The 27002-nt window shown below is 42.2% G+C and overlaps 2 protein-coding genes across 12 annotated transcripts; one reads left to right on the top strand and one right to left on the bottom strand.

The window, feature by feature from the left end:
- Positions 1–55: 55 nt before the first annotated feature.
- On the bottom strand, positions 56–13296 carry SLC35E2B (solute carrier family 35 member E2B). Of its 4 annotated transcripts, none has more exons than XM_055799603.1 (9): positions 13272–13296; positions 7286–7815; positions 6437–6572; positions 5219–5346; positions 4322–4442; positions 3918–3971; positions 3208–3280; positions 2321–2466; positions 56–1161 (listed from the first exon to the last, which is right to left on the bottom strand). In XM_055799603.1, exons 2-9 carry the CDS (start codon positions 7608–7610, stop codon positions 915–917), a joined length of 1230 nt encoding a protein of 409 aa, XP_055655578.1. In that variant the 5' UTR covers positions 7611–7815; positions 13272–13296; the 3' UTR covers positions 56–914. The 4 variants fall into 4 exon arrangements, with proteins under 4 accessions (XP_055655578.1, XP_055655577.1, XP_005238006.1 ...); XM_055799602.1 differs by lacking the exon at positions 13272–13296 and adding an exon at positions 12640–12778; XM_005237949.4 differs by lacking the exon at positions 13272–13296 and adding an exon at positions 9732–11017.
- On the top strand, positions 13175–27002 carry LOC101920884 (uncharacterized). Of its 8 annotated transcripts, none has more exons than XM_055799608.1 (10): positions 13175–13316; positions 13584–13657; positions 14329–14488; positions 14714–14867; positions 17815–17960; positions 19499–19675; positions 20461–20574; positions 23549–23635; positions 25520–25667; positions 26154–27002. In XM_055799608.1, the coding sequence occupies exons 5-10, from the start codon at positions 17901–17903 to the stop codon at positions 26183–26185; spliced, it is 618 nt and encodes a 205-aa protein (XP_055655583.1). In that variant the 5' UTR covers positions 13175–13316; positions 13584–13657; positions 14329–14488; positions 14714–14867; positions 17815–17900; the 3' UTR covers positions 26186–27002. The 8 variants fall into 8 exon arrangements, with proteins under 8 accessions (XP_055655583.1, XP_055655582.1, XP_055655581.1 ...); XM_055799607.1 differs by adding an exon at positions 14038–14183 and having other exon boundaries at positions 14329–14867; XM_055799606.1 differs by lacking the exon at positions 14329–14488.

Below are 27002 nucleotides of genomic sequence, written 5' to 3'. Positions count from 1 at the left end.
GGTCAGAATTATAACCCTGAGTTTCTAAAAGGCAGATTTTTTGTGCTCTTAGAAATAATACCCCCAAAATCGATTTATTTCCTCATAACAGAAATACATAACAAAATGCGAGAAATTAAAATGGTTTCTTATAGAAATAGAGATCCTGCTTCCTTTATCACCAAAATTTTTCAGTGTTTTTTTACCTCTAAGCAACTGCAGGTATTTAATGCCACACTCCATTTATACAGCGTATGTATATGCGTGTATACTTGCATTTTTATATTGCCAATAATACACAATCAGGATGCAATATTCCCATGTTAAATTTCAGTAGAAAAACCACTTTTCATTCCTAGCTTTGTTGTCAGAAATAGCTGCTCATTGCTGCTTTGGGGCATGGACCCATTTCCATAGTTCGATTCAACTAAACATACACCAGACTAAGTCACTTGTTGGGAGAGAAGGGGGTTCCTTCTTCCAGCTCTATGACGCACACAAACGATGCAGGATGCAGGCAGCACAGAGTAACAAACAACTCGGCATTTCAGTTACGCACCAATGTCAGTCCACTGCAAGCAAGCAGAATATAGTGATGGGTCCGCGTTTTCACATTGTTTTGATGGGTAGGGAGAAAGGAATCATTTTTCCCACAAGACACTGAAGTTCTGTCTCTAATACAGGCTTGTACATTATTTGCAGTCAAGGAAGGACAATAAAGCCCACATTTACCACATTCTAAGACACCAAGTCCTCAGTTTCTCAGTACATCAAGGCTTACTGGATTCTTCCCATCGTTTTCTCTCTGCTTCAAGTCCCAGGCTTGACCTGCCATGAACTCAAAGGAACCAAATCAGCATCAACAGCTGACGAAACAACCGCTTTCAGGAAGACCTTCTTTGAGTTACACTAGGTGGGAAGAATAAACGGCCATATTAATCATACGGTTCCAAATCCTTGGAAATTAGTGGCTCGGTATCTTCAGCTGTACTTTGTGCGGATTGCGGAGCTGCAGCTGCCAGGCTGTGTATCGTCTCTTGCTGATGCTGCTTTGCCTTGTTATATAGTAGAACTCCAATTGTCACTAGAACAGTCCCAATGGCTGAGAGGCTTGTGATTTTGTTACCAAACACAATAATACTCAGCCAGATTGACAGGGCATGCTTCACAGTACTAGCAACACTGGAAAGGAATATAAAAATTAAGACCAAAGATAGCTTTCTCGTATCCCACACACCACCATGCTTTAATGTAGCCGGACCCCTCTTTGTTTTGCTTGCTTTTTAAACACCAACTCACATTCCACTTTTCCTCCTGAAGCTAGTACCAACACCAAATTGCTCGTATACCAGCACTCGTATCTTAATGTTAGAGCTAGTACAGTAATTCACCTCAGGTTTTTGTCTCTTTACTTTCAAGTACGCAGTACAGTGTCAGCAATCAATTTCTAGCTAACAGGCATCCAGAAAATGCTAGTAGAAACTAGCAACATAACTATCATTTGCAAGCGTGCTGCTACTATTCAAGTAATATAGCGTTATAACCAGAAAAGAATCAATATCCAAATCACATCAGCAAAATTATAGCAAGTAGTTATGAAATTTCACATACATGTTAATATGAATATAGGCTTTTACAGCCTGTTACGTAGAGAAGACTAACGATGTCAGAATAAGCATGTGTGTAACAGCGAATTGTCACAACACTGTTGCAGGGGCACCCGAGAGTTAAGACAGCAGAAGCCTTTGGAGTTTAGGACCAGGATTACCCCAAAGGCCACCGGGCTGTTCATACAACCAACTGATTACTGAGTCAGAACTGTGTAACAGCCTAACAAAGCTGGCAGTAGCTGACAGCGTGGGTGGAAGCTGTCTTTAGAGAACACACAATTCCATAAAGACAGCCGGGGAAAAAAGAAATACAGAGCTGATTGCTCGTATCCTGTCCTGCGCCGAGGTGTACGTAGGGATTGGCTTATCACTGAAGCAAACGGCAGCTTAAACATGGGATCAAGGGTTTCGGTGAATCTGTCCAGTCTCATTACCCAGCTTTAAGGAACAACCGTTACACCTGAATACAGCACCCCTGCTAGTAAATGTGAGCACCTGCTCCAGAAGCTCAACAGCACAGGTCAAATGCTGCTCTCCTCGCAAAGCAAGGGAGCAAACCACAAAGTTTTCGTGATTCGGATATGATGTTTTCTTCTTAATTTGATGCATTCATGCATTTACACTATTTATTTCTTTGCACAATACCTTTACTGCCTAGTTCTCAAGCAGAAATACCAAGCAACAACAAAAAAGAGAAAACAGTGTTCTTTATGCAAAAAATACAGTTTTACCTGAAAGTCACAGGAGAAATTTTTCCCATCAAGGCATAGGCTGTAACACTTTGTAGGTGGAACAAAACTCCATCTATTAAAAGTAGTATGACAACGTCTTGGTTGTAGCTGAAGCTCCTCCCACTCTTCCCAATCACAGGGACATCCTAAATAACAAAAAACAAAAAAAAAAAAAAAGAGGACTTTTAGATTTCCTTACGAACTAAACTCAAAGTGGTTTTCCACCCAAGTAGTTATTATAAGCAGATATAGGTTTACATTTAAACTTCAGCAAAACAAATCCTAAAACATACAAGACATTTAGATACTAAAATTTTCTCCCCCGAAGAATATACTAGGAAAACAGCTCTCATCTGACTGAACTTGCCGGTGTGTTCAGCCTGCCTGTGAGACGTTTTCTTTTTTGAACACTGATGCACGGCAACGAAATGCCAAAACATGAAGGATACACACTGAACCTGATACAGTATACATACTTTAGCTCAATTTTGCTTTCAGAGTGTTGATACTCCCATACACCGCATGAGTATCAGCAAAAAACAATAAATATTTAAGATTTTGTTTTCAAGTCTTTATCTAAAACTTTAAATGCACTTAGACAATATTATGATTTGGTTTCAACAATCCTGAGAAACCCAGTCTTTCTGGGTCACTTGTCAACTCACGTCTATATTAAATTATTTCTTTGGGGGTGAGTGTGTGTGTGTGTGTGTGTGTAAAAAATAGAAATTTTTCAACCTCTTGGAAACATAAGAAAATGTATTTCAGGGTGATTTGGAAAAAAAAAAAAGACGACTGAAAAGTAAAAATTAAGTTTAACCTTAGTTGCACATTCTGCTCATAAGTCAATAAGCAAACATAAATCTGTGTTAGTGAATTCAAATTACCATGAAAAATATCCAAGCTGGAATAAGCATAACCACTGCAGCAGCACTTGTGTAGAACTGAAGCTCCGGGGCTCTACAAAGGAGAAAAATCAATGATGAAAACAATTAAAAGCTGCTTCTTTCCAAGAGCTGAACCAAGCCGCATCGTTACTGTATTTACAGATATCAGAATAATAAAAGCCATCTACCAAGCTTTGGGGACAACAAATTCCGCAATCTCTTGCAAAGATGGACTGGAGATAAGAGGGACATGTTTTCAAGACCAAAACTAGCATTTTATCTTGTGGTAAAATAAATACATATGGCTATAGGTGTATTTTACCACAAGATTTTACTCCTGGCTCACGCTCCACAGGTAAAACGGCAAGTACTGAAGTTCATTTCTGCGTGCCTAATTACATTAAGGGATGTTTTATGATTGCAGAGTAAGGACTTATTTCTGTGAAAAGAGGACTCATTCTGGGTAGGGTGGTTTTTTTTTTTCCAGTTTTAGCCAATTACAAGACTCTGACCTACCACGGTGGGATCTGAGCATAGGGAAGGTTTTTTTCCCCCAATAAAATGATTTAGGTTAAAGCTGCCTGTAAATAGTACAAGAAAAAAAAAAAATCACACCTTGGTGCAATATAATCCTAAATATATGGTTTCCTTATGACACTCAAATTCCATCTATAATCAAACCTGAAGTCTGAAGTATTTTTAATACTTACGAAAATCTGTATTTATCTCCACTGAGTAGTTTTTTTGAAAAGACATTTTGCAGACTGGGGAGAAAAAAAAACAAAACACCACCACCAGTTATCTGTATTTTAAGTAGGATAAATAAAATGAATCCGTGAGAAAGACACTTGTTTCCCTTAGATGGGTAGCTATGTTTTCTACACAGTATACAACTACAGTTAATAGTTTGATCTAACTCCTCTAGACTGACAGAGTTGTACTATTTTTTAATCTAATTAGTGCTAGCAGTTATGATAAAGAAACTATCTTCCACAAACAATAAATTTTAAGTATCAAAGTTGTGCACAAAACCAACTATAAGCAACAATTTTCTTCCATCTACCAATAAACAAATTTCTGTTATTCCACATATGCAACTATCATTATGCCTTACCAGTCCATGATATTAGTTGATAAAGCTGCTGAGAAACCTAGAATGTTGAAACTGATTTCGGTAGCTGTACACAGAGCTAGCCCACCCATAACAGGAATGAGAGAGAGATTAACCAGCAGTCCTGCAAATGAAAAGAAAAATTTAAATCTGTGTTTCATTACTGTACTTCCAATTACATGTATCAGATACTATATGTGAAAGCTTGGATTCCACTTTAACTTCTTTAGTTGAAAGAAAAAGCAACTTCTGTGACTCGATTTTAAAGTACAGAGGTTCTAAAATGAGATGTCAGACAACAGCAGGGAAGTCTCAAAAACAATACGGACATACACTCACTGACAAAAGTATCTCCCTTGGAGAAAACAAAAAACAAACAAAAACACAAAACTCTTGATTTCTTCTTCTACCAGATGACAGCAGAAAATTATACTCTCCCTGTTCACTCCATGATCAAAGTACTCTTCTTCCTCTGGCCTACTTCAGCCTTTCGACATTTAGCATCACACAGCAATCTATACGTGGTTTCTGTATTACTCCTATGACTTATAGCTAGTAAAAAGCAAAAGCTCTTCAAGCAAACAGCATGCAATTGCAAGCCAGCTGACCTTGGAAGAAGGAAAAGAAGGAAAACACTGAGCTTGAGGTACTTAAGGCTGCAATAATATTTTCCTGTCAGAAAAATTAACCTCAGAGCAACAACGCCCTTGAACAGCTGCATTAAAATAAATCCTTTTTTATTTAAATATACTCTACTCATTGTGTTCAAACAGAATGATTCTTCCAGCTGCATTTACTCTATTTCAGTGGAATTTTCTTGTCCACGGCCAACTAAGTGACCGTATTAAAAAAAAAAAAAGAGGAAAAAAAAAAATCACATTTCAACAGTGAAATACTCACCAGTGTATTCCCCTAATATCATCCGAGACATGATAACAGTAAAAATCGGTGCCGAGCTTTTAACAGTTTCTGCAAATGAAACTGCCACGTTTTTCAAGCTGACAAGACCCAAGACTACGGTTGCAAATCTGTAGTAGAAGAACACATGAAATTAAGCAGAAAGCAATGCTTTAAGAGCTACTCTTAGACATCTAGCATAAAGAATTGCATTACAATTTCTCCGGGTCTGAGTTTGAGCCAGAATAAACAAGAGTATGGGCAGGCGTAGCCAACAATCCAGCTATCAGATCACAGCAGCTCAAGTGAACGGCAGCAACCGCCAGCTGCACACCTTCCCCCCTCTGCACCTGCGAGGTGGGATGCCTCACATTTACTGCTTCCCACTTTGGCTTAAACATTATTATTTATTTAGCATAAACAATGACCCCCTTGGGCAACTGTGCAATTTCTATGGATGTACTTCCAGGAAACTTCAAAGTTTACGTTTTAACACACTCTAACCAAGCCTCAGGTGACAGGGTTTTAAACTGAAGTTTTCAATAGTCAGCCAAAAAAGTAAAATTCTACCAATAAACAGTAATTCACCAAGGACATTTTATCATTTGTGGTTTATCCATCTTTAGTGTAAATTAGGTATGCTACATATGTACCATACTTCAAAGAAATTAAACAACAGGGCAGCATAGTTACTACGATAAAGCTACTCTGAATTAATCTGGACCCTGTTATCCTTTATCACTTTTGCAGTGCAGAGGAAACCAAATCATGTATTCTTATTCTCTCCTAGACCACAAACTGATAGAGTCCCAGCACACAGCAAATATTTACTTTTTAAAAGATAAACATTAATAGCCTGTATGACTTTTGAGGCAAATTGCTGGAAAAGGTGAGGGAACAAAGCATCGTAATAAATATTAGTACACAAATATCAGCCTCAAAAGAGAACAGGAAGAAAGTAAATGGAAAGAGAAGTGTGTTCTTAAAGAAGCTAAATGTGATGGGAAGCCAAGCTAGCCAAAAAATTGACACCTGGAAAAAGGAACGTAGCATTTAGCAACAGGAACTAAAAATAAAATTATCCTGTGATTTTTCTGGGGGAAAAGGTAAATACCCCAAACAATTTCCAACCAAGAATGAAGACAGCCATGAAAACACAGCTTCTGTTCAGAACGCAATGAAGCAACCAGAGAGATCTCTAGGAAATATTTAACCATTTACCTCATTAATCCAACAAACAGCATTATCATGATGAAATTGGGTGGATAAGAGATGCGTGTTTTGTGTTGATACAAGCAGCATGGAACAAACATTTTTATACAGCCAATGAAGGTGGTTGAAAGCATTTGAACAGCACCTAAAGAAAGATGAGAGGGGGAAAAAATTAAAAAAAAAAAATCAGAAGATGATGGGAACATGATGCATCAAGCAACATAAGAAAATTTCTTAGACAAACTTATGTGTAGTAATTTTAGCAGTTAAGAAACATGGCAACTACTGTCTAGAATTCATAAATTCTCAGAAAAGCCCCTTACTTCTACATCTGCCAGCAGGGCAACAGAATAAAACAGAGGTGGAATACACCTATAAAATCTGGTTCACAGATGAAGTGCCCTCTGTTTCCCCCTTAGAAAAAAAGAAATAAGCAGTCCATTGGATAACAGAGATCACACAAAGGCAACTTTTGCACTTCTACAGATGAACAAAATCTTAACAGCTCTGGAGACTATCAACCACTGACTCAAGATTTTACTTTTTTTAAAAAACGCATGCTACCCTCCCAATACAGAAAAAAGTATTCACGTTTTTCTTCTCAAACACCATGTTGTAGCTCCTCTGTGAGCAAAGTTTCATACCATCTTTCAGCGAGCGGAGGAAAGGACAGTGTCAGAAGCCCCTTTACAGGCTGAGATCACAACTCATGAGTTCCCAGCCCCAAGATCCACCCCCACATCTCCTAGGTCTTTTTCACTTCAATTGAAACCATTTTGTCCCTCAACTTAATACAGGAGGATCTGGTATTGTCAAATTACTTACTGGAATTAAAGTGTAAAAGAAAGGTAGGGTTACCTAGCATGCTGGGCTCTCCTTCCAGCAACGAAAGAATGTATTTGTTAAGAAAAAGAGTGCAAAAGCTGAAAAAAAACCACAAAGTGAGGTAGATGAGAGCATGAGAATTCCAGATGCCCAAGTCCGACTCAATGACTGTGGTCTCCGTGATAGTTATTTTCAGCACGTTCTCCTCCGGCACACTATCACTCCTAGCAATTATAAATTTTTCACTTCTGTTAGCAAAGAGTGAACCCAAATGAAATAGTGATTTTCCCTTCGGCTTTTCTTCAGGAGGGAGAGGATTAGGTTCCTCCGGTGTCTGAGCGCTTGTCACAGTCGACATGCTGCCACTAAGTTATTAATATTTGTCCTTAATACAAACCAACATTGACTTAGCACAGCACAGCAGTCCAACGAGACAAAAATATCATGTGATCAGTCTTTCATCTCCCATGGCCTGAAAAAGTGTACTTGGTCCTCCAAAGAACATCTTGCATAAAAAATAAGCTTCACATGCTTCTTCATGTGCTCTATTCCATTTTTTCTGCCTAAGAATGAAAAAAAGAGAAAGAAGGAAAAAAAGCATGTAGCTCTCAACATAATGACATTTTAAATCCCTAATGCAGCAAAGATACCACCTTTCACTTGCAGTTTATGAAAGACAGAAAGACTTCTGTAGCTTGTCTTTCGGGTTGGAGTTCGCACTCCTAATATAATACCAAGATTACGCACTAAGTCCTTATCTAAGGGAGATTTTTTTTAGTTCTAAAGTAGCATGCGTACACACAAAAGACTTGACACGTTTTTAAGTTCTTTCTCCTCCAAAGCATGTCAACACAGCAGCCTTTTCAATTATAATTAACTCCTCTTCAAGATTCTACAGTTTCTTTGATCTCAGTCTAAGGTAGTCTCATAACCACTGAACAGAAAAATCTTCACAACCCAGAAAAGCTGGGCAGGAGCCTGCACTATTAGTACTAATTATCAACTCGAGTCAAAGTGAGCAATCAATAATCAAGGGCTAGTAACTTCAAGTGATCATAAACACCATTATCCTGGTAAATATGAGGTCTAAGTGAACAAAATAGGAAAATACGTCCAAGAGCTCTTCAGACTTGTTCTCTGTTTAATTACTTGTAAATAATGCAACATTAACTTATTTTGCCATGCGGTCCTGCTATAGCTTGCAATTCAGTATTAGCACTTGGAATAATCCTTAAAGCCTTTTCAAAAGATCTATCAGGAAAAGGTATTAAATTGCTTGCAACTAGAGCTTTCTCCTTTTACAAATTACACAAAATGTGGCAAGTTAGAGTGGAAGAATTGGGAGAACAACCACCACCCTGTGACCTTTATTCCTCTCAACTCATGTAATGTTAGTTAGTATCACAATGCTAACAGGTTCAAAGTCTGTATTAAGAAAGAAAGAAATTGCACCCGAGCAGCTTATCTGCAACATTAAAACATGCTACCGGACTTACTGCTTTCTATTTTGCACTCTCTGTCTTACAAGCAAAAGAAAACAACATGAAGCAGGTGAGGGTGAAACGACAGACAGGACCTCTTGCTCCTCAGCAAACACACACTAGGGGAAATTACATTTGAAATACTTTTATCCAGGAGCATATGTGCAAGATAGATAAGACAGTGGAGCTTATACAGTTAAAAATTAATCCTTGTGGGGGAATTTAATCACCAGACATCTTGGAAAAGGTGTCTGAAATGATATTGTAATGCTACAGTGCATCAAACAGTGGCAGCTCAAGAAATAATCGATGGCAAGCAAAAATCCAAGAGTTGTAAGAAGACCTACTGCACCCACCCTGACTTTGTTAGCATGTGAACAGGTGAACAGGCTACACTATTTTCTTCATGCTTATTTAATGTCCAATGTGGCATCTCAACATAAATCATGAAGAGGTACTAAAGAGTTAAATATATCATGTCACTTTCAATATCCTGAAGAGCAGCTACTTTACACTAAAATTTTCCATTCCACATGTTCTCTATGTCAGTTATTACAGCCATGGAGAGAAGGTTTCCATCCCTATCCCCTTATCTCTTTCCAATTTACCAGGAAAGGAGGCTAGCAGCACACCGAGGTAACAAGACCCTCCGACACAGTCGCATTAAACCACATAAACTGGGTTAACCCAGTTTCAGCCAAAACTTTGAAGGAAAGCATGAATTCTTTAAGAGAATTTGTTAAGAAAAACAGATTCTTGACTCTTCCTCCTTTTTCAGATCTTAAAAAAAAAAATACCCCTCTACATTCAAAACGGTTAGTTACCGCAACTTTGTGAATACTTTCTCTGTTTATACTATTCAAAACCAAAAGCAATCAAGCACAACAAAACTCCCACCCTCTGCAGCACTGCGGTATCATATTTGCTATCACTGAATCCACACATGGCAGGAAGCAGAATAGCAAATTAGAACAAAAGTACTCCCCTAAATTACTGACCTGCTGTCTTAAATCAACTGGAAAGTCTTAAATGGGCTGAAAGAGTTCTTCATCTGGAACTAATTCAGTCTTCCTCCCTTAAGACCAACCAGCAGCTGATGTTTACCAATAGATGAAAACGTGGCAACTGTTGGTAGACTGTTTCTCTTGGATTACGCACAAACATTCAATCTTCCAGCTCAAAAGAACGAATAGCACACTGTGCATTTTGCACTCTTCCTTCTATCTTCTCCAACTTTTAACCACGTTAGCAATAAAGATCTTATGTTAAAGGTGGAAAAAATATTGAGTATAAGCTTTGAGAGTCTCAGACTAATTCTGACTTACAAAGAGCTAATCACCAATTCAACAGCTCCCCGATTCCTTAAGCTTTAAGGCATCACATTCATAAATCTACTTGCATTCAAACTCCTCCTCCCTTTCTACTCAGAGCAACTCAAAATTCAACGAGAAATACATTCATTTCAAACTTGAAACAGGAGCAGAGAAAAACCTTTTTGCAGGAGACTTTTAAGAGCGAAGAAAATACATGAAGACATTATCTGCGTAGTCCTACTTGGTTTGATTACTAAATTGCTTACACTTGTTTTCTATCATGTGCAAGCGGCCTCCATGGGAATAAACATTATTTGGCAGCCAGGCAGCCTACAGGACTCTATAGAAGTGACAGCTGTCCATCCAGTGCTTTTGCAGAAATGGTGTCACAGCTTAGCAAACATTCTCAATTAGCTAGCACCAGCTCATAGCTTCTGAAACAAAAAGCATCTCCCTTTGCTCACTCCAACCCCAGCAAGTGTTTTTGTGGACATGAGGTAGATCAAACCAGAGCAACTGCTTCTCCCCAACCCGCGAAATTTTAAGGCTGCAGGGAAACGGTCACTCTTAAACCACATCAGGACTAGTACACATCATCTATTCTTAATCCATACACATTACCTACACTTAGTTCACACCAGTACAGTTTAATCTCATCACTGTGAAAGCAGCATGTCTACAGGTCTCAGAAGAAAAAAAAAAAGCCGCCAAGTTTTGCAAAAAAAATGAACACAAAACCAGAAGCAACGCAGGTTAACAAGAACACACACACGCTGCATTTTTGCATTAGTCGTTTCGTAAGAAATGTTTTCCAAATAAACAGCTTCCAAAGAAATTTTCTAACACAGTTTAAAAGGGAGCAAAGTCAGTTTTCCTTCTCTGGTGAAGGGGAAGTCTGCGTCACATCCCCCTCCAAAACCAGAGAGATGTGAACAGTGAGGCAGCTGGTGAAAAATCGAGTTGCCGGTGCTCAACAACAGGCATTGCCCACACCTGGCCTGCACTGCGGGTTTCTGCTGCAAGTTGGGTCAGGGCAGCCATCCGAGCCGTCTTCACCCAACACTAACAGCACCCAGTCATCTGTAAAAGCAAGCATGACATGGGGAAACTGAGTTCTTTCAGAGCCATACTTGATAAAAAACCAAAACCCATTTCATTTCCAACTCTGGTAATCGTTTCAATGAGATTATCACAGACGTGTCAAAAATCCTTGTAGTAGTATATACTTAAACTTCCTTTTCATTAAAAACTGCAGGTTTAACCCAAATTTTTAGGAAATTGTCAAAAAATAAAATTACCCAATGATACAGACAGAATTCAATATAACTAGATTCCTTCCTTAGAACTGAAGGAATAAAATTATCTCAAGATAACACATACAGCAACAAGAGACAAAGCGGTCACATGAAAGAGAAAATATAGTGTCTTTTCAAAATGACATCTACTATACCAAGACACAATTTATGATGAAAGCAAAGCATAGCATTTCCAGCACTACAGATTTTGTGCTCTTTACCTATCTATTGCAACCCTGGTTACGCAGAGTCCTTCATGATCCTTCCATAGAGCATACTAAATATTTTTTATAATTGGAATATATCCATTAGCAAGCATCTCTCAGGCGCGTCAACAAATTTCACATAAAATTCCTTTGTGATGCGGCTCACCTCAAAACTGCATCAAAAAAAGAATTATTTCTTAAACAGCTAAGTCAGTTCTTACAGTCACCACTACACGTATGACACCGACAGCTCCTTACTGCATTCATCCACCTATGGCTGGAAGCATTTTGGATTTCTGAATGGCCACCACCTACCAGCGAGGATGAAAAGCCCATACTACAGTTTTTCCAACCACTTGTTAGTACCTATGTGTAGACCCTGTGCTACAGTTTTTCCAACCACTTGTTAGTACCTATGTGTAGACCCTGTGCTACAGTTTTTCCAACCACTTGTTAGTACCTATGTATAGACACGTGCTTTTGACCATATCTGCAAAGAACTCCATAAAGTCATCTTTACACCTCACAGACAAAAAAGGAAAGCTCAAAAGATGTTGCAAGTGTTAGAGGAACGAGGGCTAATTTAAAAGTGGAAAAAAAAAAGCCTTGGTGTGTGTTTTCCCTTAATCTACTATAAGGCAACACAGGTCACCCACACCTGGCTTCCAACGCAATGGAAGCATGGCATCCTTCATCCCAGGTAAGCTGGGAATATTACCCCTGTTTTGCTAAACGATGAGGACAGCACCCAAGATGTTTAATAAATACAATCACAAAACTATTACCGCCTCCCATACAGAGATGCTAAAGGATTGAAATAGCTTAGTACTTCCTTGCACGGCGGCTGCGTTTCTTTCTAGTCACCATGTCCCAACACCTTCCCCCCTCGCCTCCAGCACCCGGGCAGCGCAGCAGACCCCGCAGACCCGTTCGCGCGGCCGGGCCCCACAGCCCCCCGCCACCCCCGGAGCCGGGGCCCTGCAGGGCAGCACCGGCCCCCCGCCCAGGGCTCTCCAGAGCGGCAGCCCGCGGCCCTGCGCCCGCGCCCAGCCGGCAGCGCTTCCACGCCCCGGGCTCCGCACCGTCCCCTACCTCAGCGCCGGCAGAGCCCGGCCGCGGCCAGCCCCGGGCGGGCCCAGCGCGCAGCCCCAGCCCAGCCGCTCCCGGGCCCACCGCGGCCGGCCGGCCCGGGCCGCAGCGGAGCACCGGGGCTGGGCCCGGCCCCGCCGCCGCGGGCAGGGAGGTGGGGCCCCGCCGCGCACCGCCCCGCGGCCCGAGCGGGAGGGCGGGTTCCCCCCGGGCCGGGGCCACCCCTGCGGGGCCGCAGCCCTGCCCCGGGAGCGGCGCTGCTCCCGCTCACCGCGGGCGAGGCCCTTTCAGGGGGAAAAAAAAAATAAAGAAAAGGAAAGGAAAAGGGGCTACAGGGGACGCGGCTGCGGGCGGCGGCCGGCTGCAACCCGCGCAGCCCCGCCGGGCGTGCCACTCGAGGCCGGCCGTGCCATCGAGCCCGGCAGGAGCCACGCTCTGGTCGCAGCGGCGGCCCCAGGCGGTGCAGGCCGTGGCGGGCGCCCCGGGCCGGGCAGGCGCAGGCCGCAGGCGCGGGGGGCTGCGGGCAGGAGGGCGGACGGCGGCCCCGCCGCGCTTCCCGCGCGGGACGGGGAAGTGACGCGCCGGCCGGGCGCCTGCCCCGGAAGTGCGGGCGCTGGGCCATGTAGGGCCGTTACCGGAGGGGGACGGCGCCGAGCGGCCATGGAGGGTGCCGACGACAGGTAGCGGTGGGGACCCGCAGCGCTCCGCGCCATCGGGGACGGAGGGAGGCCGGGCGGAACCAAGCGCTGGGCGGGGGGGCGGTTCTCAGTGACCCCCCCCCCCATCCCCGCGTTACCGGTGGGAGGGGAGGGGGGCGTAGGGAGGGGAGGGGAGGCGCCTGCCCCCCCTCCCCCCCCCCGGGCGCCGCGGGGTGGTACGGCCCGAGCGGGAGGGCAGGCTGCCGTCACTGCCAGCCGGTGATGGTGCCCCCTTCTCTCCCCCTGCAGTGGCGCCGCGGCCCCCCCCCCTGCCGAACCTCACCCCCCGGCACCGGCAGCTCATCCCCACGCCCTGCGGCCCCGTGAGTACACCCGCTGCCCCCCCCGCCCCGACCACCGGGCCGCTCCCCGGGCCGCTCGGGGGGGTGCTTTGTGCTGGGCACCCCGCGCCGGTGAAGGCCCGAACGCAGGCGCGGGGGGGCGCCAAGGCAAAGCTGGGCCCAGGCCGAGGCGCCCCGGGCCTCCCCTCGGCGCCCGCCCCCCCCCCCCTCCCCCCCTCGGAGCCCCGTGCCCCCCCTTAGCCTCCCCCTCGGCCCCCCGGAGCCCAGGTTACCCCCTTTGAGCCCCCCTCGGCACCCCGGGCCTCCCCTCCAAGCGGGGCCCTCTCTGCCGCCCACCCCCCACCCCAGCGCCCCGTTGCTTCCAACGGGTGGTTTTGCTTAACCCTCCCCGTGTTTTCCAGTGGGGGGCAGGTAACGCAAGCAGAGCCCCCCCCCCCGCACACGGGGATCACGGCGGAGGCCACCACTGAGCAGGGCAGCCCAGAGCTGTGCCACCCTCCAGTCCGGCCTCCCAAGGCTTTTTCCCTCCTGCCAACATCCCAGGAAGGTGATTTTTGCAGCTAGCCTGGTGCAGTGTCGCTGTCCCCACAACTGGGACTGTCTGGGGTGAATGGAAAGAAAAACAACAGCCCCCACCATCCCGCCCACGAATGCTGTGTATGTTATTCAGAAGAGTGAACCTTTCTTTACAGTGTTCTGAAGTCTCGAGGCGGGGCGCTGGGAAGAAGTTACTTGCTGAACGTCGCTATGTTTTGCTAGGCGTGTACATGGGCATTGGCAATCGTGCTATCGGGAGATGAAATTGGAACATCGTAGCCCTTGTGAGGCACTGAGCAAAGTAGAAGGCAGTCTGTAGGTATACTCCAGAAAATCTAGGCTGAGAATTACAAAATAAAGTCCGACTTCTCTCTTCCTCAGCGGTTTTGGAGTTGCAGTTCAATTGTAGCGAGCTTCTCTTCCTTTTTCCAAGGAAAACCCCACGCTTGCACCATTTAGCCAATGTGCTTTAACATGGGTCTTAGGGACAGCAACTAGTTTATTCTGCATTACGTGTTTAAAAATTTTCTTCCTTTACAGATAAAACCTTGTTCAGAGCTATCATTTCCCGTGAAGATCTACTTCTGTGTCACTATTTTGTCTCTGCTAAGTGTAATAGGGCTAACCATAGAGACACTTGTTCGACAAACTGAGGAAGATTTCACCATTTCTCTTATTCAGTTAATTGGAGTTGGTAAGAAACATACTGTTTCTATTTCAAAACAAATATGTTTTTTCCCAAGATAGTAATGAAGCAGCAACTGAAGTTTCTTATGTCGCTCCATTTAGCCTGATACATTACACACAGAATCTTCTGCTACGTTAGCACTAACCAGCTAGATGCTTTTGCCATTGTCGTTTTTCCCAAGGAAAGGATCAGTAATAGATGGGTGTCATCCAAAATGTGTTCATGCATGAATAGTGTGAAAAAATATTCAGGTTTTAGGCAGCTTTGCTCTGGTTGGTTTTCTTACTGGCATTTCATTAGGTAGATGTGACAGTGATTTTGCTTTCAGACAACTGCCGCTTTATGCAAAACATACTGAATGTTCAGCTGTCCCAGAAAGAGCTTACCGTTTCCCATTGGAATGTCTCTGCTGGAACAGGGTGGGGAATTCAGATGTCCACACTCCAAGGCTTGTACAGAACGTACATCTTCTGACACGAACTATGCTTATGCCCAAGTTGTAGCTGGTTTCAAGGCACCCTCTTACACTGCAAGAAACCAAACACACACAGTCTGATCTGAAACAAGAAAATGTTAAGTCATCTTTTTGTGTTAAGTTCCTGCAAGGATGTTGCTTCACCTGAAGTATTTTAATAAAATAAAATAAGTACCTCATTTTTTTTAAAGCTCTTCTCTTTTTTGTCCAATAATTTTTGTCCAGCCGGCAGCAAAATTCAAACTTCCTTGGGTATTTCCAATTAGAGCTTCAATAGAAACCTATGTTCATATTCCTGGGTCTGTTTGTATTAAGTAGAAATGAAACTTAACATGAAAATAAATACAATTGTAAGTATTTTAGGGGAGTCCTCTTCACTGGCTGTAGCAGGTCTTGGCTGTTGGCTAGCTGGCCAAAAGAGTGTAGGAAATAATAGACTCTGGGGGGTGTTTAAGACCTTGTGTACGAGAAGGACATGCTAATCATAAACAGTCATTGCTTTCCAGCTTTCATGCTTTCACCCGCAGGGAACAAAGATAATAGATTTATTCCAGATTCTATAATTAGACACACACAAACAATACTTTTATTCCAAAACTCTGGTTTGATTAGCAGCTTTTCACACAGGACTCAGCATACCAACAAAAATTGCAATGTGAGAACAGACCATTGGTGCCTCCAATCTGTCACACTGTTTTTGTTAGCAACCACTGTTTTGTGCTTCAGAGAAAAATGAAGAACCTTCGTAATAAACCAAATGAATCACCTGATGTTATAAATGGGGAAGTTGAAAGCATGTTTGCTAATCTATTTTCCCCCCTCCTGCCTTCTGTTGATACTAATTAGTATTCTGTGCTGCAACACACACGGGAAGAAGTGCAAGCCTCCCACAAATGTGTGGTTTTAATCAGGAAAAATCATGTATTTTTAACACATTACTTCAGATTTCAAAATTTTAATGTAAATGAATGTTGTTTCAACATATCAGTCAGTAAAGATAACATCATTCAAGGAACATAATAAAACTATGATGGGCTTACCTTGAGATTTTAAGATGTGTAAGCTAACCTCTATAAACATGCCAAAACCATGCCATGTTTTCTATAGGGTAGACAAGGACTGATAGAACTGGTAATAGTTCTTTAAGGAAAAATAGATGCCCTGGCTGTAACAATCTCTTGGATTTACCACTAGAGATATTTACTTTAAAGAGGGTTTGGGATTTAATTTATTGAAAAAAGGTCACTTACCAAAACCATGGGGATGGCCTTTATTTCAGTAATGTGCATATGCTCTCTCTGCAAAAATCTCAATGCTCAGAAAAGTTTGTTTTAAAATAGTTTATACAGACGACTACTGCTTGAGCAGTCGAATCTGCAACACAATGAGATACTGTCTTAAGTCTTTCAGGTCTTCCTGAGGTCATAATCACACCAAAAATTTGCATGAGTCACTTTGTAATTTGCCAAACATTTTCGATTTTCTCAACTGCTGTTAGTAGAAGTGAAAAAGGAAGTTCATTCACTAGAAGGTTTGTTTAGAGACTGAAGTTATTATGTTACTTTGAAAACTTCTATGACACTTTGTCCCCATGTCCCAACCTAGCAAAACCAGATTATTTGATGTACAGAATCAAGGAAGTAGCCCTCTGGGAAAACAAATCTATTGTTACTTTTTCTATGATAAGAATTAACTAGTGTTTTCAGGAGCATCCTATATAAGAACAAAGCACTGATTGTGGTTTTATGGAAGGAGAGCCTTTTCCTTATTTCAGCTTTGTCAAAACAGTGTAGAGTTGAACAGTGACAGCTAACTGTGTTGAGAGTGGTGGGATTTGATGTATTTTATAAAAACAACTCAGAACTTCCCTGAACCAGTTCTTTTCTGGACTGTTGTTTGCAGGGTGGGGTGTTTCAAAATTTCCACAACAAAAATAAACTGTTAGGATTCCAGTCTGTCTGCCTGAGTTCTGTTCACACAAGCCATTTGTCGTGGTCAGAACCACACAATACTGTAGAGGTGCGCCTAAGAGCAGTAAATTGCTTGTTAGTCACTTGAATTACTCTCACTGGTAAGATTATGTAATTTCAGTTCTTTAATAAGAATGGTGTCACTTCATTTAATTCAAATATACTATTCAAAATAATGTTCAATCAAGAATATGTTAATAGAATAACATACCACAGCTGCCAAGTAATTGGGGTAGCTAATAGGTTGCCATTTTCAAAGTGTTACTTCAGAAGTAATTTAAAAATCTAACAATCTTACTTCATTTCTGTATACTAAACACAGGGGAGGGTACTCATTTTACTTATCTGATTCAGGCCCCTTGGCAAGAATAAAGATACGCTCTTGACCGAGGAGCCTGTTACACGGTTTTGATACTTCCATTCTGTCATCCGGATGGAGCGTACTGAAAAACTGCACTCTGTGCAATCTGCGTTCACCTGGTAACTGACCTTTCCTTCTCCTTGCCAGTGTTCTGTGTGTACTATGTGACTAGAGGAATCCTGCAGGAGAATCGCCAGGAGCTCATCGTCTTTGTTCTTTCCATCTTGCTAGTGATGTTCCGTTCCATTGTCAACTTCACAGTTCTCTCTGCTGAACAAAAGCCGAAACTCCTGGTTAGTCTCCTGGTTTTAATTAACTTTTCTCCACATCTTGGATTTGAAAATCTTAGAAAGGCAAGATGTCTGTGATGGGGCCACTGATAACAGGCTGAATTATTCCTACCATTGAATTACAAAATGTGCACCTCTGCGATTGCAAATCTGTTTCTCTGAGCTGTTCTGTGAGTTTCTTTAAGGCACTATCTGAAAGGAACATAAATATCAAAGTTTACTCACACAGGATTACCACAGAAGATATCCTCCACTTCACCCACTCTGCTTCAGATTTCGCTCTATGAAATGACTGGCCTAAGGTCACGTAAATCTAACCTACACACAGAACTGGAATCTCAAGTCTATATGCAGGGATGTAGCCATCAGCCCCACATGTGTTTTTATGGTAATCTGCTGCAAAAAAGATACAATGTGCTAGGGTTCCAGATGATCTTTGCATTTCATAACAATAAAACCTAATACAAGGGTTGTATTCTGTGTGTTACTAAGGTTAGTAGTTAAACTTCTGCTTGCCGTGCTTCTCAGAAGTTCTTCCCTTTTGTGGGCACACGTTTATCGCAAATGTGAGAAAGAGGTTCCTTGCTGTGAAGTCATCCAAAAATTATTCTTTGATACAAGAGATGGCAACCAAGCTAGGAAGATGCCGCAAAGCAGAATTTTCCCATTCAATTTACCTATCAATTGTACATTTAGTTAAACATACTTATCTACAGCAAACTGGGTGGTTAGGGTCAATAAGGAACAGGTATTGGAGAGATGCAAATTCCTTTAAGGTACACATCCCAGTCATTGGTTTATATATTAAACAAGAACCTCAAAGTAAAGCCTGGCATAGATGTACTACTAAGGACTTTTTTTTTTTTTTTTTTACTACTATAAAAGTAACATGAATTACTGTAACTCTGGCTTCCTGAGCAAAATTTCTGAGCCAGAATAAGGCATACTAGTATAAATACTCTCAGATGGATGTAATTATGAAGGACATTTTACCTCTTCAGCCATCATTAAAGCAGCAGAAGTTTAGTGTGGATGCCAGCAAAGTTGTGGATACAACCCAAACTAAAATTTGATGAGTACAGCATTCAGAATAACCCACTGCCCCATTGAAATCAATGAGGAAGGTTCTTACCAGTTGGTTTGTGCCACACAGGATGCTTAGAGCCAGTCTCTATCAAGCAGTTTCTTCAAACTGTATGAATAAAACCTCGAACAAAACCTTGTTAGAAGTCATTGTGATATTACAGGGAGTGCAAAGGTTACGTTTCTCTCAACAGTTGTAGAACTACATTGAGGGTAATGTAAATCAAAACAGCCAAAATGAGTTTACTGCGGTTTACCAAGTGGTTGCAACAAATGGCAAAAATCATGGCCTGATCTTGGCCACTTAACAGTGCGGCAAACTGTCATCTTTAATTGTTGTTTATTAAAGGAGTTCTCCTTACTCCTTTGGTCTTTTGTTTCCAGTTAGAAGATTTAAGGTTAAAGACTGCCCCTGTTTCGGCACGGCCAGTCACATGCTTATTTCTGTTTCCCATCAGGCCCGGTTCATTCTGATCCTCTTGGTTGGCTCCTTTGATGTGATCTGTGCCATCATCCTCATTCAGAGTCAAAGCATGATGGCCTTTCGAGTAGGTGGTGCTCTAGAAAGCCTGCAGTCACAATACTTCATGCTGAACCTCTGTTTTTCCATGTTGACCTTTGATCTTCAGGCACAGGTACAGAACTTTCTCCTCTTGGCTTTCCCTTTTTTCCCTCCTGTTGAGAGTATCTTAGACTAGCTGAGCTGAACCATTCACTTCCTAGAAGAATCCTGCCTGTATCTTACCTTTCAGGTAAGATCAGCTAATAGTGGTCATCTCTCCAGGTGTTTGCTAGAGGGAAGCGTAGTAAAAATCCATAAAAATGAATCAATGTGTATTTTATCATTAACCCGCCCAAAAGGAGAACTGACTTATTTTGGGGAAGTATGTCCCTGAAAACAATTGCAGCCAGAAGCTCCAACTTCACATGGCCTCCTCAAATGAGAAAGGTTATCACTGCACATCATCTCAGCCTGCAGTCTCTTGCTTTCCAGCCATCCTAGCCGTCTCTTACATCTGAGAAAACTATACTGGGATGGGAGGGGGGAGCCTGACCTAGCAGGGCAATCGGGGTGAGACAGCAACCTGGAGTTACAGATATGTGAACCCAAGATCTGTTTAGAAAGGAGTTCTTGCTTCTCTACACCATCCTTCATTCTGAGTTACCACTGTATTACGCTTTACCTGGGGCCCACCTTATTGTCTTCCTCGTTCTTTGTTGTTGGTAATGTGGCATGCAGGGAAGCATGTCTGTCCTAGTGTCCTGTTTTGTACTGCCTGTCAGTTTCTGAGGAGAAATTTTAGCCTTTAGACCTGTGCCCAAGTTAACTGTTTCTGGGAGTTTCTGTCAAATTTATTTTGGTGGACTGTGTGGTCTTAAACTAATAATTTTACCAAAATCTTTGCCTCTTCTCTTTCAGCTCTGCTTGTGTGTTCTGCTGATAAGCCTGCACGAGATCACCCTTCTCCATAACATCATCTCAGCAACAGGGGTTCTTTGGGCCTGCCTGAAGGTGACCATTAGCATCATCGCAGTAAGTGTTACGCTAACAGCGACACTAGCAAGGATAGTCAGCTTCTGAGACTACAAGTTCTCACCCTGGGCAATTACCACAGCCATCCCATTCCACGTAAAACTGCTAAGTGGCAGGGAGCCAGAAAGGATCCCAGCAGAAAACAAGAGCACCAACAATAATGAAGTCAGGTTTCTTATAAGTCTGTGCCTCTCAACTGAGCATACAGGATGAAACAACGTCACACTATCGGTATTCCTTTCTGAGGGCCGTTGTTCTATTCCCAGTCCTTGATCACCTACTTTAACGAAACCTAGGGGATCACAGTATCTTCAATATTTCTACTTCTCTGACAAGGTTAGGGGAAGCTGGCAACAGTCCTCCAAATTATTACAAAGATGGATATACAGACAGAGTGAGACTGCATAGGCCTTATATTGTTAGGAAACCACACCAAAAAGAAGAGTGGTCCTTTATGGGGGCAGCTTCTTTAAAGGTGAGTGACAGTTTTCAGGTTAACATAAGGATCTGTGAACTTGAAATGTAGTTTTTCACGTCAGACAACTTCCTCTGAAATTTTGAGAGCTCTGTTCCAGGAACAATTGCAGAATCTGGGCCAAAGTACATCAGATATCTAAGTCTTTTACTACCAGGAAGGAGCGTAGGGGGTTTTGGGTTTATTGGTTTTGGTTTTTTAGGCTCTTTGAGTGTTTGCTTTAGCCACTGAGATGAGTTCCTGACCGCTGAAATACAGTTTTCCAAGTGCTATTACTTTCCTTGCTGAAAGTGGAGGTAGCACAAAGCACTGTGCTTTTAAAATACTTCAGTAACTTCAGGTTAATAGTTGCACAGAATCATGTTTCTCCTGGACTTTGGAGTGTCACGGTCACTAACAGCTCTCCAGCAAGGAAAAACTGAGACAGGACTGAGTGTGACACCTAGGAATGCTCTTTATAGACCTTTGTGAGGCACTGGATCTTTGCTTTTAGTTAAAGTGTATCAGACGTGGAAAGAAGGGAGTGATCAGAACCATGTCTTTTCCTGCTAGGATTAAAAGTGTAAACCTTTCCGCTACTTTTCCCCTACCATCGGAAACAAAGTTGATCTGACCAGTGGTTTATCGCGGATGATGTGTTCTCTGCTTCTCCTTGATCTACCTTTAGGCATTAAAACCAGCGCTGATTCTTTTAAGGAAAGAAAGAGGAGTTTCAGTTAGATGGTCTTATGTCTAAATGTACATGGTATTCCTTATGCTTTCATCAAGAGCAAACAAGTTTCTTAATAGTTCAACTAGTAAATGTCCTAGGCATAAGTACATATTCTTGCCCTTTGCTCAAAACAGTCTGCATTAGAACTACTTGAAAGCTACTTTTTACCCTGTCTAGGTACATTACTAACTTCTCTACTGGAAAAAGTTAACAGCTGCTGGCCTAACTAAGAAATAGGAAATGTAAAATTAGTGAAAAAATAATTTAGTGCCGTATTTCAGTAAGTGGCAGCACTGCAGGCAGGGTAACTGCAACTTAGAAAAGGCAGATATATTTCAGGAGCCTGGCAGCTTTGCATCCAAGGTAAAAATGATTCTGTCTCAGGCTAGAGCATGTAGAGAGTTTGACAAAGGGGTGGCAATAGGAACTCGTTTTCTGTACCCTGTTCAGACAAGTTTTTCACAATCAGCTGCTTGCAGATGATGCAGTAGTAGAGAAACACGTATCATTGTCTTGTTTGGTACTCCCAGAAACAGCACCTGCTATGAGGTTGTTATGTAAGAAAGGCAGGAGGCATACATAGTCCACCAGAAAGTATAATAGAAGGGAAGACTTGAAAATGCCTCGTACACAGTCCTTTCTGTTCACCGCGGTATCTGAAAGCACAGCTAAACCTCATGCTCTTTTATTTCTGGTTTGATGCACATGTCATTTCACATGGGGATTATTCATTATTTTTCTTCTGTTTATATACATGCTCTCCCACTTACTTTAGTGGATTTATTTATGTCCACTGTTTATTTTCTCTCCTTTCTCCCATTACTTACTAATTCTCTCTTCCCCCCTCCTCTTGTTTCTCAGCCTTTGCTTTCCTTTCCCTTTTGGTCTTATCCTAAGACGAGCACTGTGCAGTACCACAGAAAATGGAGACAACAGTAGAGGTGGCAGGGAACAGACAAACTCCCTTAGGGGAGAGACTTACTGCTTTTGTAGAGGTTCATATATTGACAACTGCAGAAGGATTGGTCTCGGGGCGGGGGGGAATCTCTGGTTGATCAGATTCATCAAATCATCATAGCATTGATGCAGTCACTGCCTTAATTCCCAGTGACTCAGCTGTTTTACTTTCCTTTGCTCAGACCTGCCCTTCCAGTTCAGGACTGCTGAAAGTTGCTTCCTGCTGGAAAGCAGTCTGCCATTTCTTCTTTCCAAAGTCCCAAGATTAATTGTGAAACAGTTCTTCTGACAGTTAAATCCTCTTGCTTCTCCCCCATTTTAGTTCTCAGTGACTTTACTTCTCTGTAGTAGAAACAAAGGTGGAGAAAAAAAGTCACAGAGCGCTTTCAATCTGTTAGCTATGAAAACATTAATTTATTAGAGAAAAATTTGAGCATACCCAAAGAAAAAGTGCATCAGGTTAGATACAACTCAGAAGAGTCAGTGCTTCTCCATTTAAACTCGCTGGGAGTTGTACTGTAAGCATTAGAAGGCAGAGCTCAAGAGGATGCTGAAATGGCTCTAATCACGCACAGCTGTCAGAATGTGCCCATGAAGCAACCAGTTCTGATTTCACCAACATCACTCCTGGCCCAGCTCCGTGGAAAACAAGAGACCATATTTCCTGCTGGAAAAACACAGGTAGGGAAGGCAAGTGGAGAACAAAGTTACAACTGAGAACTCAGCTAGACCAACACTTAAAATGCTATTGAAAAATCAACTTTATATAGCCTTTATAGAGTATATAGCAACACCTTATAAAGCTGTATATGTTTTATCTTATTTTACAGATTTTAAAAGAACTGAAACCTCTAGTGTGGATTTTTCTGAGTCAGAATGTACCTGAAGTAGTTTATCTCATCTACCTGCTTTACACGGTAATTCATCAAACTCGGGGAGCAAGGCTGGAGGCCTCCCTCTTCATTACTGGATCCTTGGGCCCAAAACAGGGTGCCTCTTTCCTGAGCATACCCCTTCGTTAAAATCAGTGAGAGCAGCACACATGTCCTACCTTTTCAGGAGCAACTTTTCAAGACGGGAACTGGGTCAAATTGCTCTTGAACTGATTAGTTAGAGGGAGAGGCTTTGGAAGTCTCTGCAGCTGGCCAAGCATCCAGAATGATTAGGGAAAGATGCAATAAAATCCTTCAGTACAAGATACGCAGCTCCTCAAAAATGCCTCCCCTCCTTCATAAGAAGTCTCAAGTGGTGCCAAAGCATTTGACCATCTGCAGGGCCACATTACATTATAAAAGATTTCTTGGGCAGCACCCCCAGCTGTTGATCTTGATGTAGCCAAAACAAAAGACAGCACAAAGCCAACAAACTCCAGTGTTAGGCGTTTTTTTGGCACTATAATAGCGATAAAGCGCTTATCACTGGGGCACCCCAGCACCTCCCACAACTCATGTGAAGGAGGTAAGGAAGAAGGGCAAGGGCAAAGCAGATTGTTCATCATGGGAAGGGTCTGAAGTGCCGATAGCAGCCAGTGTTTCTCATACTTCATACAAATAGTCTCCAGATACTGATAAAAGTCCAGTGGCTGCAGCCATCCAAGTCCTTGGGGTTCTACTTATTAAAGCATGCAGTCAAATCAGGCTCTTCCAATTATTCACAAGCCTGTTTGATCTGGCAAAGCACAGGACCACACACTGTCTTTGGTGGCTATACTTTACTCGTATTGCAGTGTAGGAAGAAAAGTACAGAGGGTGGCCTCTGACGTAAGAGTAACATCAAGTAACAACTTGAAAATAGCTAGGTCTCCTTCCATTTTTGCACGGTAACAACCAACACGCAAGAGTGACCAGCAAATGAGGGCATGGACATGCAATGCAATGCTCCTCTGTGCTACAGAGATCTATAATACAGCTGCTTCTCCAAACCTATGCTTTTTACCATCTTTTATCTGACTACCGGAAAGGCAAAAAAAACCCCAAAACTGCACTTACCATTAATTACTTCAGCTCTGAAAAAGCTGCTACACTGACTCTATAAAGCAGCTGCTTAACAACCCCCTGCAGTGTAAACAGGAAAAGTGGCAGAACTTAATAGACAAACAAACTAACTGCACCAAGATTGGCCAGGACATCCATAACCTGCCTTGATTTGGCATATAACACCATTGGGTTTGTTAAATCAAAGTAGTCGAAACGGTGCTTTTTTAAACCTCATCTTGATAATCGCTAGGCCTGCTGGGGCAGTGACTCAAACTTTCAATGCACTAGACAGCTGCAGGATATAAATATTGTTGCTTTTAATGAAAAGTTGCCATTTTTCCTGTGTCAGACCTCTCAAAAAAGCACAGGTTAGGCAATTACTAGTATCATAAGCACCTTAATCAGGCTAGCCATGAAATGAAAATGCGGTCATGAAGCTGGCCTCTAGACACGTGTGACAATAACAGTACAATGACATCCAGGGGACATAACTTCATTCTGTATTATATAGTGGAAAGAAACACATTAAGATAAAGTCTGTTTTCCTTATCTCCAGCTTAACTGTTTTTTCAGTCTGGACACAATACTGTTTTTATATGACTTCAGTGACTGGAAAGTATAATGCATTTAGCTAGAGTCAGTGTGTAGCCAAGGAAGCATGTAATCAAAGAAGTAAGACGGTTTAAAAGTGATCAGTTCCCCACCCTATCCCCCCAAATACCATCTAGCTACTACTTTCAGAAATGTGGTGGTTGGTTGCATTTTATGGCTTCAGGGTTTTGTGGCATTAGGTGTTGATTGTTGTATGTCTCCATTTTCCTGCAGGTGATAAGGGAGTGGGGCAAAGGGAATTCTTACACTCTGGAAGCTGCTTTCATTACCGGCTCTTGCATTTCTGTTGCAATAAAATCTGTTTTGTTTTGGGCACTGATTCATGTCTACCGCAGCTTTGGGCAGGGGCTGAGAGAAAGAAGTAAGTACTTAAAAAGGTGAATTTAAGTACGAAGGTTGTAGCCTACTGTATCACAGTCACAATTAAGTAGAGAGCTTGTCAAGCCAGGAAAATCGTTAGGGATAGTCACAATAAAAGGCAGATCCCTAATGACATCAAGCACTACTGCAACCTCAGAATTTACTGGCCTGACAAGGTTCAGAAGCTTGGATGGAACATATGTGATTTCTCCCTGAAGAAAACTGGCATTAGTCAAAGTTGCTTCTAACCTGTGCAAGAATTGCTGCTATCCAGAAAAACAGACCTGTGTGGAAAGATCTCCTCTATACAAGATACATGTAATTTTTCTTCTTTATCATGCTGTATAACTTTCATATAATAACTAAGAAAGACAGAATAAAGAGACCTAGAGACCCACTAATCTTAAACTACCCAAACTTCCTTTTACATGAAGAACATAAATGCTGCTAGGCATTGGTGTTGACTGATCTTCCTTTCTTCCCACAGTGTTTTCTTCCTATGGAAGGATCGACTCTTGAGCATCCCCCTTGTGTTGTATCTGCAGCTCTTACAGAGTGAAACCATAGCCAGGGAAGTTCTGATCAAGTACTTGCATTCAGGATGTAAGATCACGAGTCAGTTTTGCAAAGGTAGAGGAAGTTGCTCAGAAAAATGTCTACACATTTCTTGGTTCGTATCGTGCTAGGGAACGATCGCAGTGCAGCTGGTAACTTAGTTTAACAAGCAAAGTGTGCTCGGGAACTGAACAGTAATCCTCTCAATTCAGTGAGTTTTGCTGACAGGACAACACATCTTTCACTCCTTGTTTTCCTGATGTTGCTTTGTAACTGCAGGAGGTTCACAACATGCATGTGAGTAGAAAATGTTGTTAATATAAACACCGTTTTTCTGTATATTCACAAACATAATGAAAATAATTTGCACACCCATCTGATATACCTGAGTCTAGAAGAGGATTGCTCTACCATCGTTTCTCAACTGAGATCTGTTGTTGAACAGAGGGCAAGCCCCGACATTTTTATGACAGCTGTATTGCCTGATCTCCACTATGGCTGTATGATGGCTTAACCCCAACAGAATGGCTAGGGTTCTTGGTCCTCCTCTGCCTTCAGAATATTTCAGTTTTTAATTTTTTTTTTAAAATCCCAGCTACACATGCAAACTGCACGATGTAATTTCATGCCTTCCTATAGTGTATCTAACCCGTGTGCCATTTCATACACCAGGGTGACTGTTAAAATAAGCCTTTAATATTGTAATTTAAAAGTTTGGTACTATATTGATTGGATCCTTTTAGCTACTGGCTGCCTATTTTTTAATAAAGTGTAAACACAG

This window comes from Falco peregrinus, chromosome 3 (genome assembly GCF_023634155.1).
Source record: "Falco peregrinus isolate bFalPer1 chromosome 3, bFalPer1.pri, whole genome shotgun sequence".
NCBI classification, from domain to species: Eukaryota; Metazoa; Chordata; class Aves; order Falconiformes; family Falconidae; genus Falco; species Falco peregrinus.
The sequence above is the reverse complement of the archived record's forward strand: the minus strand, read 5'-3'. Positions and strand labels throughout refer to the sequence as shown.

What these genes read in the sequence shown, in the direction of transcription:
- SLC35E2B (XM_055799603.1), bottom strand. Translation starts at nt 7,610, where the DNA reads ATGTCGACTGTGACAAGCGCTCAGACACCGGAGGAACCTAATCCTCTC. An exon ending in CTGTTTGTTGGATTAATGAG is followed by an intron (nt 5,347 to 6,436) that starts GTAAATGGTTAA and finishes CTTCTACTACAG; the next exon opens with ATTTGCAACCGTAGTCTTGG. An exon ending in GGAGATAAATACAGATTTTC is followed by an intron (nt 3,281 to 3,917) that starts GTAAGTATTAAA and finishes TCTCCTTTGTAG; the next exon opens with AGCCCCGGAGCTTCAGTTCT.
- LOC101920884 (XM_055799606.1), top strand. Translation starts at nt 17,901, where the DNA reads ATGTTCCGTTCCATTGTCAACTTCACAGTTCTCTCTGCTGAACAAAAG. An exon ending in AACAAAAGCCGAAACTCCTG is followed by an intron (nt 17,961 to 19,498) that starts GTTAGTCTCCTG and finishes GTTTCCCATCAG; the next exon opens with GCCCGGTTCATTCTGATCCT. An exon ending in GCAGGGGCTGAGAGAAAGAA is followed by an intron (nt 25,668 to 26,153) that starts GTAAGTACTTAA and finishes TTCTTCCCACAG; the next exon opens with TGTTTTCTTCCTATGGAAGG.